Source organism: Macadamia integrifolia, chromosome 12 (assembly GCF_013358625.1).
Source record: "Macadamia integrifolia cultivar HAES 741 chromosome 12, SCU_Mint_v3, whole genome shotgun sequence".
In the NCBI taxonomy this organism is placed as follows: Eukaryota; Viridiplantae; Streptophyta; class Magnoliopsida; order Proteales; family Proteaceae; genus Macadamia; species Macadamia integrifolia.
Genome location: NC_056568.1, coordinates 708,218 through 719,188, shown reverse-complemented (window position 1 = coordinate 719,188; position 10,971 = coordinate 708,218). Strand labels below are relative to the sequence as shown.

Below are 10,971 nucleotides of genomic sequence, written 5' to 3'. Positions count from 1 at the left end.
CTACTAGAAAGTGTCATATAGAGAAATTATATGTAGCTGAGATGAGGATGTTAAGATGGATGTCCTGAAAAACAAGGATAGAATAAGGAATGTGTACATTAGAGCTGATTTGGGAGTAGCCCCAATCAATGACAAGCTCCGTGAAAGTCGTTTCAGGAGGTATGGACATGTTCAAAGGAGGCCTGAGGATGCCCCAGTAAGCTGGAGTTATTTGATTCAGATTGATGAAGCTAAAAGAGCTAGGGGTAGGCCTAAAATGAGCATAGGAGAAGTGGTGAGGAATGACATGCATAGTGTCGGTCTGGTCCCAAGTATGACCTTGGATAGAGCCTATTGGAGGGCAAGGATCCATGTAGCCAACCCATGTAACTGAGTTTCTCTTGACTTGTTGGGTTGTGCCTCTTTCCTCTTACTCTCTTCTAATTTATGCTTCTTTCTTTCTTTTATTCTATGTAGCCAACCCCATTAAGTTGGGATAAGGCTGAGTTTTTTGTTGTTGGTGTGGCGGTTGCTTCTAGTGCTTTTCCACAATGAGTCAAAAAAATACCAGCTAGACCTCCATACAACCCAATTACCAAATATGTAATAAGCAACTTTGCTATTAGGAAAAAGGTTTGCAATTTTTGTAATGGAATAAAGAACAACTGGTTACCTTTTTATCAGTGTCAGTTAGAGTAGGTAGATTGATATGCACTTGGGCGACATGCATGGTGAAAATAAAGCCTGAAAGAGTTGCAGTATTCTTCACCATGCAAATGACATTTGGACCCTTCGTCTCCAACACCTGCACAAATTGGAAGAAAAGTTTAAATTTGTAATTCAGATCATTAGGATTCTTAAAGAAAAGCACAGTAGCTGAAATTTTCACCTCAAGCCATACAGAGGTTGTCTCACTTCCCGTAAAAAGATATTGCCCAAGAAATATTGTGTCACCCTTTTTAACTGTCTACAGTTCCAAGTTTGAGGGAAAAAAATAAATTAACCAAGAATACCATTTCATGCTTTCCAAAAACCTTTCCCCTTTGAGACAGATTCTGACATATACCTCAGCGAGTCCAGCATAATTAACAGGCAAGACCTCGGATGAAGGTTCTCTAGAAATATCTGGGGTAATGGTAACATGACCATCAACCTTCAGCTCAATGGGGTTCCCATTCTTATTACAAATTTGAAGTTCTGGTCCCACAGTATCTAACATAACCTGATAGTGATGAATTAGAAACAATCATTTAAATGAAAAAAAAAACTAGAAAGAATATAAATGAATGCTCAGAAAAATCAGGTCTTCTAGAAAGCAAAAGAAACAATATAAATGTCTAAATGAAGAATTAGACATTTATTGCAAATTTGAAATTCTGGTCCCACGGTATCTAACATAACCTGATAGTGATGAATTAGAAACAATCATTCAAATGAAAAAAATAAAAAAATTAGAAAGAATATAAATGAATGCTCAGAAAAATCAGGTCTTGTAGAAAGGAAAAGAAACAATATAAATGTATGCCCAGAAAAATCATTTACCTAGAAAGCAAAAGACAATAGCAATACTGAAAAGGCAACACATTCAGATGGCCCAAGGCTTTAAACACAATATGGATATCTTGGATGGACCTACTTGGGGCTAGTAACAGGTGAAACCACCACTAAAGATGACCTTCTTTGCTCCTCTCAACCTTTGGAATAAAAAGGGGTGGTGGAGTTCTACACCAACCGAGAAGTTAAATGCACAATTGCTGGCACCCTTCGATCTAAAATAAGTTTGTAACAAATCAGTGGGAGACACAAACTAATCAACATCCATGACTGCTCAGGCCCAGATTTACTTTTAGTGGGGCAGATGTTTTTGTTATGACAATAGGGTACATGGGGGGGGGGGGGCTTCTTTTTTACCTCTTCTATTTTATTTTACTCATTTTAATTATTTTGTCTTAGGATAGTGTTTGATCAGGATTTTCCAGCCTTCTGTCATAGGTTTGGGCCCAAATAGGATTGATTGAGTCAAAGTAGGGCTCAGCTTCTTTCTATAATTATTAGGAGCAGTACTTTGAACCGGACATGGAGTGGGTCAAAAACAATTAGCTGTAACTTTTATATACATATGGACTTGGTTGATTTTTCTAGTATGGAGTGAAATGTCGAAGCTTGGGTTAGAGAATGGCTCCCTTTCCATGGTTAGAAGGTCAAACCTTATTTTCTGTTTTCTTTCTGTAGTTTCTTTCAGAGAAGCCTGACAAGAATAAATTTCAGCATTCTTATCTCAAGTGATCAGATCAGTGATAACCAAGAAGGTTTATCTTAGTTTTCAAACTTATGTATGTTATATTATTCTCATTGGTTATTCTAGCAGTTATACTTGAACTGATTGGTTGAGAAGGTTTATCTTAGTTTTAAAATCATTAGCAATTGATTACAGTCAACATATCTTTCATCATTAGCATCTAATAGAACACCATCACGGACCCTTAACAATGAATTTGAAACCACCATAAGGTTTCCTTTGAGGCTGACCTGCAGACCCAACTAATAAGCCACACCACTCTAGAACAAAGAAATCTCTTTTCCTAACCACAACTGTTACAAACCACCATTTGGTTTCCTTTTTGTCCCCTAGACTTTGGTCCAATTACACTCCCCTCCCCTATGTTTTGAACAATTACATCCACCCCTCTGACAGCTGACGGTGTTAGTGAGGTTTTAGTTTTAAACTGTCAAGTTATGTAATATTTTCATTAATGGCCATATTACCCTTTCTTAATGTATTTTGACCCTTTTACCCTTTTAATACAACACATTAAGCTTCCAATGTTCCAACTAATGTCATCTCTCCTCTCTTCTCCGACAGCTTGCTTACATGAAATTGTCATCTCCGGCCAACTACGAGACTATGCTGACATAATCTCTCCAATCTGCAATATCCGAACTACGTAACCGATTCTCGACTCTGCGGTGCTACCCTAATCTCTCCAATCTGCAATCTTTGAGATGCAAAACTCATATTACATATCTCCTCTTTCATCTCCAGATATCTGCATAAACAAAATTGTCATCTCCGGTAAACTGTGATGATTAATATCTCCAATCCTGTGATCTTTGCAAGGTGAATGTAACTTTTCCCCCATGAATCCCTACCTTAATCGTCATCAATTTGGATTCTAGGTTGTCTAAAAATCTTCTTCTCTGTGTGTGGGTTTCTGAAATTCCTCGAATTGGATTGTGTTTGAGCAAACCTAAAACATAAAAAAGAGTTCCAATGATAATTAGTTTGGATTCACCTTTGCCGGAATTTCCATTGTCTTCACCTTTTCTGGACAAGGTATTGCAGCAAAACCATTAACCGTTGCCCTCTATTTAACAAACCACTTCAATTTGAGGATTTTAGGTTTGAAGATGTAGTGAGGGTAAAAACAGTATTTAGTTTTTGGATTTTTTAGCTCAAAATATAATAGGGGTAAAATAGACTTTTCCATTTCAAAACTAACACCGTGAATCATCAAGGGGTGGTTGTAATTATTGGAAACACAGGGGGGGGGGGGGGAGAGGGTGTCATTGGACCAAAGTCCAGGGGAGGGCTAAATTTCTCTAAAATTAATTTGTCTGATTTTCTTTCTTTCTTATTGATAGCAAATCAGAAATAGAAACACATCCAGAAACATAGGACTACAGGATAGTAGAATAGCAACACAAGAAAGACCCTCCACAGAGGGTCACACCATAACCAAACCCCTAGACAATATATATCTATATATATTTCCTTTTTATTCTTTTGACCATATTGAATTACCATGATGCACATGGTAATTCAGTAGACCAACATGCACAACTTTTTTTTCTCTTTAGTTTTGGGAAAACATCATCCTAAAAAATTAATTTAAAGTTTCTTACTTGCTTTCCAAATTTTTCTATTGAATTTGAGTGAAACAAATTCAAGAAGAATAGCAGATACAATTATTGACAAGTCCTTCCATTATTTCTCTCTCTTTGAGCTACCACCTTATAAGTTATAACATGCCCTTTAAAGAACAAAGCTTAAATTAATATTACCATCTAGTAAATTTCCCTTTACCATTTCCCATAAAATTAAAATTATATGAAAATAAGGAAAAAAATTAATGGACAAGGCTGCCATTTCAGTGAAATGCTGCAGCAGAAAGAAGTGTTAACAGAAGAGTCTCTTTGAAACCACTCACCATGTTTTCTGGAAAAAAAGACAAATAATGCTCATGCAAATTAAAGGTGGGAAAGGACATAACATAATGAAAGATACCCCTCACCTGTCAAAGAGAGAATGGATCTATATACTGTTTCATTATGGCTCTTTCTAAATTTTGACAAATTATGTATGGTAGGATAGATAAAGTGTAGGAAACTCTAATGTCCCCCAGTCATTCATTAGTTTGTTAATGACTTTGAAAGGAATAGAGCAACAATGATACAGGGCATAAGGGCATTTCAGTCATAAGATATAGCGTTGTACCACACAGAAAATAAAAATTCAGGTTGACGTTTGCAGCATGATGTACATAGCTGCCACATGACATAGTAATGCTGCAAATTTGGAATGTTGAAAAGACCAAGGTACAATACTGAAAAAATCTAGAGTAAAAAAACGATGAAAAGACATAGCAATGAACTGTATCAACGCAAATTATTGCAAATAAATTACTAGCAAGAAATATAAATTCACATAGGAACAACAATGTAAGCATCAGACTCCATAATATGTAAGCTGGAAAAATGGATCTGGTAGTGTAAAATCCGTAGACTACAACTTACAGCGCATAGCTTATTAACATTTTTCACTGCTGTCCTCAAATTATCAAGAGTTTCCTGATGGTACGTTCCATCGAACCCGGTGAAATCAAACCGTGCAACTGCCAAAACCAAAGATACACAGAATGCATCAGATTGACGCATCTTTCACCATTACTACGTAATCAGAAGCATAGTTTAAAATCACCTGACATTCCCGCCTTTAGGCATCCTTCAATCATCTCTACAGAACGCGACTTTGGGCCAAGGGTCCCGACTATCTTTGTCAGCGATGGTAAGAAGTGCTGCAGGTGCCACACGTACCATTAAAATACTTCCCTATAATGAAATGGACAAGTTGCACTCATCCTTTTTTGTACCGGAAGCCCAGAAGACTGACATGTATAGTAGGACAACCCAGAATTGTTGAATAAAACCAAGTAAATCATGAAGCAGGAAAATCGAGAGAAGACTTTAGTGAGCAAATCACAGAGGATTAAAATGTTAAATCATCAAAAGTACATTAAAGCTGAATTTATTTTGCCGCAATTATGGAATTTTTTAAAAATCAATGCAATGTTGTATAAGGATTAAAAAGGGGGAAAATGGTTTTACTGTAATGCAAAAGTAAAAATAAATAAATAAATAAAGTTAGGAAACAAGATCCATTTCAAAATTCAAGATGTCACTTTGTTGCAGGCTTTTTCTTCTTTTTTCTGAGAAGGAGCAATATTTTATGTAAAATTGAAAGGCTTTCTTCGAGGGAAGCCAACCTCCAATACTTATGTTGTTGAAGAAAACTCTTAACTCTTTTCATTCCATTATCCTTTTAAATACACAAAAGAAACTGACTCTCCAACATGATGTGGTAAGTTCCACACTACCACCCACAAGCACCAACTGACCCTAGACTTAACAGACTCAACACAAATTTACTTTAACTAATATGATAACTACAAGTGACACAAGCCATTAACTAACAAAAATTTAATTGACATTGAGTAAGATATCTATCATACTCTCCAAAATAGTGATGGTATCTAAACCATTGATAATCTTGGCACCCATGGAGGACTCCAACCCCATTATATGGCTTGATTCTTTCCCTCAATCATATTCAAATGAACTTATAAATCATGTACAACCCCACCCCACACACCCCCCCCCCAAAAAAAAAGGGAGCCAAATAGAAAAAAACATATAAATAAATACAGATTGTTATTTTCCTATTTCACGGAAAAAGAAACGCAGCATAAGCTCAAAAAGGGCAAAATCTGATCAACTAAAACCAAAAATCAAAGAGACAGACACATAAAATCTTCCACAAAAGGAACCCTGCAACATTAACTAGTGGTTCTAATAGCACCTCAAGACCAAAACCAGAATCTTGAAACTGAGATCAGAGAGTACCAAGGGAAAAATCATTAATGAAAATCTAGGACTCACAACTCAAGCAAAGAAGATGAAAAGATGGCGAAAAACTACATCCAAGACAAAAATTCCTCCAAATTTAGAATGAGTACAAACCAGAAAGTACGACCGAAATACTAAAATCTAAAGAAACAAACTGTAAATGGCATAAATATCAACAGAGATCACAACAAAAGATAAAGAGAAGAGCTTACCGGTTTACTAGATGTGAGAACGGAAGCGAGCCGTACGGGCTCTTCGACCACCATTTGGCCTTGCATTGTTCTTGGCTTTGCAGAGAGAGAGAGGGAGAGATAGATGAGAGATCGCTCTGTGAAGATTAAGAGTGCTGCAGAGAGAGAGAGATGAAGAGGGAGGTAGTTGAAGAGGGAGGTAGTTGAAGAGTGAGGATTTTGGCGGGGAAATCGGAGTGAGGAATGCGTTTTTTGTACGAACAGGACTGGAACTGTTTGGTGGTCCCCACCTTCCTGTATGTTAGAATCCCACGTGGTTGGAAGTAGGATATAAAAGAAGAACAGTTATGGATTGGTTAAATTACTGAAAAGACCCTAGCACAAGATTTTATCCCATTTTTGCCCTTCAATTGGAAGCTGAAGCCCAAAGGTGCCACAAATGAGGCCAGCTTAGGTGGTACTTGGTAGCTAGGAATATTTACCTTTCTTCGATGATGATATAGTATGGTCACCAAATGCCCTATGTTTAGGTTAATTTTCTCTTCTCCAAAACCCTAGATGCAACCACCACCTACCACTTCTACCCCAAAATATATATAAAATTTCATCTTAAACAAAAAATAGGAATAAGTGGTTAAAAAGTGAGTTTAAAATGACAATGTCATTTCATCGTAATATAATCTATGATAGTTTTTTGTAATTTTGTCGAGAGGAGAGAGTTTCCCAAACTACTAATATGAAAACGAACTCGCATGCTACATCAACTATTGTCTTGCAAGAAAGATCATTCATATGGAACTCACATATTTAAAATAAAATATAGTTTAAAAAAAGTGTATGCAAGGAAAATTACACCTTGGCAGCAAAGCAGTTTTTTTTTCATAAGAATATAAAAAATGAAGTTCAAGAAATGTAAAAATGCAGAAAAAAAGTGAGGAATAGACAATTATCTAATGGAGCAACCATGGTTCTAAGTATTAGTATAGTATCAGCTATATCATATTGGTATTAATTGAGATTGATACTAATATCTGATCAATCTGGACCGATTACCAGTATCAATCTAAGGGTAAAATAGTAAAAAAAAAATGTATACTCTTTTATGAAAAAATAAAGGTAAAAATGATCGAAATAAATACTGATACAGATAATTAAATCCAGGAGAGCAGCGGTAAATAAGAAAAAGTGAAGGTCAAAACTGTAAATGCATGTTAAAAGTTAAGGTAGGAGTAGACATCCTCACGCGTTCAACTAACTAATGGTCTAACAATAACTAACATGACATGTGGTAGCTGACTGATTCTGGCCTACCCTCCCAGGCTCCTGCTTGTAATGTGGACATGCTTGACGGGCCCAGAAATGATTTGAGCGAACAATGGCCCTTAGAAAAGCCGTACAATTCTTAATTCTATTTTTTGGCCGGTGAAACACGTGTGCTCCATATTATATACTACAGGGCAAGAGATCACTGCCCGGTGTTAATTTAGGGGCAATGAGAGCATTCGTTAAGGGCTCAAGGTAGAAGCACTTGAGCGTTCACAACCTATAAACAACATATTTCAATCTCAATCGTTGATTTAATAGTATTCAATCTCAACCATTGAAGATGTAAAATCATTCAATTTGTTACCGGTTCTCCCACGGAAAAAAATCCTCTGTTTTTCTTATTCCTGTTTTTCCTTGTTTTGTTATTTGCAGAACTCTTATTCCTATTTTTTCTTGTTTTACTAGGTGCAGAACACGATATGTGGACAATTTTAAGACCAACGCATCGGATGTAATAATCTTCACCTAACTTTGACCGTTGATCTTAAAATTACCTACGTGTCATGTTCTGCAGGTGGCAAAACAAGAAAAAACAGGATGAGAAAAACACTCCCACACTGTCACCTACTTGCATTTCCTTTGTCTCTGATGTTTTTTTTTTCGTCTTTCATCTCTTCTTACTCTATGCCCTCTTTAATGGCCGATTTCTCGTTTTTGCTTGCATGCCTATTTGGGATCAAAAGAGAGACAAACAGAAAGAAAACTATGTTTCTAATCATCTTGGCCTTCGTTTTACTGAAACCCTCGTTGATCTCTGCCGAGGTAGTCGCTTCCATGGCTCAAGAACAGAGTCTCTATATCTGCAAGGCAATACCTGGTTTCTCCCACGCTTCGATCTCACAACAGGTGAGATGTCCTCAAAACCTTCCTAAAAATCAACATCCAACACCGATTCTGTTTTGAACTGCAACCGACCTGTTCCTTCGTTTCCGTTTCTGCTTCCCCTGAGGCTTCGTGTATCAGTCGTCCGTCCTGCCTTGTTTTCTTCGGATCTGATTCATCATCCTCGAAGTTTCCAGAATCAACCTCGCCGCTTCTACAAGCAGACCCAAATGACCGTCGTTTTTGGTTTTATTACTCCAAAAGAAACTCTTTTCTTCTCAACGTTCTTCTCGTTCTTCTTGTTCTTCCTCTTCGTCTTCTAAGATTTTAGTCTCGCTCTGTTCTACTTTCTTAGTTTCTTCACAGATAAGTGTCGTATAATCGGTTCCAGAGCTTCGAACTTGCAGATTTGTGATTTCCGAAAACTCTCTTGTTTCTTCGTCGACAGCTTCTCTTTCTTCGTCCTCTTTAGTCGCCGCAAAGTTATCAGAAGAGTTTACGACCTCCTTGGGATCACATTAACCTTCAGAACTTTTCTCAATGATCGAAACATCGACAGATACCACAGACGCTTCAACACGCAGACGGGTTGAGCAAGTAATCGGTTAATGCATTCTAATAAAAAGACGGTTAAGATTAATCTAGAAGTAATTTAACAATTAGGATTAAATGTGGTGTTCGGAAGTAGGGCAGTAATTCCACACATTCCTATGTCTAGGGTTATGCAACTAGACAACAATCTTTTTCTATGTTAGTCCAATGATGAAACTTGGGTCGGGGGTACAACGTGTAAATCACCAGAGATTATAGGAGAATTTTTTTTTTTATTCAAAGAAGAAAATCATACAAAAAAGATCCTTAAATAGTGTTCGTTAGTCTGATCTTTCCCATCATTGCCCTATAGGCTTTTAGTTTTATCATAGTTATCATATTATCGTTACTCTTAAACAACCTATTGTCCAGTTCAATTATGAGAGAAAAGGTAGCCCATGGCCATAGCAAAAGATTATGAGAGTTCATTAAGATCTCTAATCCTTTCATATCACTCCAAATTTTGTGCACCTCTCATCCTTCCTTAAATATATCGTGAAGCCCGATCAAAAATCCCTGCACTACCGCTTCAGTAGCCTCTCTTGTCATAACATAATTGGCAAGAGAAAATAAGCATTTTCTTTTAGAAAAAAGAGCGGTAGCCCAACCAGATATATTCATAGTCGTACTAGATACACCAGTCACAATTAGAATACTATCAGATAAATGAGGTATAATGTTGTTGATTATAGGAGAATTAACCATGCTTGAAGTGTTTTGAAATGTAAAGACGGGGGAAACCTATTGAGCTTGGCTTATTGTTAAAGGGGAGGAGGAGGAGGAGGAAGAAGAGCATTGGTGATTTGGTGAGACCTATAAATGAATTGTGAAGAAATGGTAGTCTGACATGGGCATTTTGCAATAGGGAAGAGTAATATGGTAATTCTTTCTTATATACAGTTTTTCTTCATCTATGGTTAAAGACAAAGACAATCCCTTGCCCACGACTATCTGTACCTTCAAATGATCAAGAAGGGTATTTTTCAATTCATCAATAGGAAGATGTGAATTTATTAATTGGACAAGAATCTCATCCAGTGGACTGGGATTCTTTTTCTCCCATGGAAGAAAGAAAACTTTTGCCCATTCTTATCGTTTGATAGATGGAACATGTTTTGAATGGACCATTAGCCAAATTTTGATTCAAATTCATTAGATTATATAATGTATTAGTATTTTCCTTGTATTTTTATTTATCTTTTAGCTTTCAATATTTTTTATTTTGAAAAGAAAAAAAATTATTGAAGAAAGAAACCTATGGAACTTTCTTTTGCTGCATGGGCTGGGCTGGGCTGTATGGCTAACTTAGTAACCCTGTATGAGGTTTGGTCCTGGTGGGGCAAGAATTTGGGGCCAATTTTATCATCAATGTCAACAGGAAGGCCCTCCTATGTTGGCTGTCCAGATACCCATTACTCTCTTACCACAAAAAAAGATAAACAATTACTCCTAGGAAGACCACATAGGAATGCTTTCTTACTATGGCCCATGCAAAAAAATGGTAATCATCCCTTTTAAGATTAGTTTCACATTATTAGACTGTATGTTAATGTTAAGGGAACAACCAACTTGAAAGCAGTATCCAAAGGATCAACACCAACCATGTTACGGAGATCAGGGATCATTTGGAAATCTAGATTCATATGTGCATTGCTCACAAACTCATAATTAAGTCGTTGTAATTGAGAAAATTGCAGTCTGAGGGAAATAATAATGGCCCTAGATGAGTGTCGGTGGAGAAAACTCTCCATTTTCAAATTAGTACTTTATTGTTAGCAACAGGATTAGTGATATGATATAGGAATGCTGACCTGACAGTACTTAGCTCTGAGAGAGAGAGAGAGAGTACACATTGATGATTCATACACACAAGACCTTC

At 36.8% G+C, this 10,971-nt stretch overlaps 1 protein-coding gene across 1 annotated transcript in view; it reads right to left on the bottom strand.

Annotated features, from left to right (window-relative positions):
• LOC122058003 (pyruvate kinase 2, cytosolic-like) overlaps positions 1-6,563 on the bottom strand; it is a 16,511-nt gene extending 9,948 nt beyond the window's left edge. The window contains exons 1-6 of the mRNA XM_042620375.1: positions 6,375-6,563; positions 4,958-5,054; positions 4,774-4,871; positions 1,046-1,201; positions 869-946; positions 653-784 (exon numbers count right to left, since the gene is read on the bottom strand). Coding sequence (XP_042476309.1) covers positions 653-784; positions 869-946; positions 1,046-1,201; positions 4,774-4,871; positions 4,958-5,054; positions 6,375-6,440 — 627 coding nt within the window. The 5' untranslated portion in view covers positions 6,441-6,563. The remainder of the gene's footprint in view (positions 1-652; positions 785-868; positions 947-1,045; positions 1,202-4,773; positions 4,872-4,957; positions 5,055-6,374) is intronic.
• Between the last annotated feature and the right edge of the window lie 4,408 nt (positions 6,564-10,971).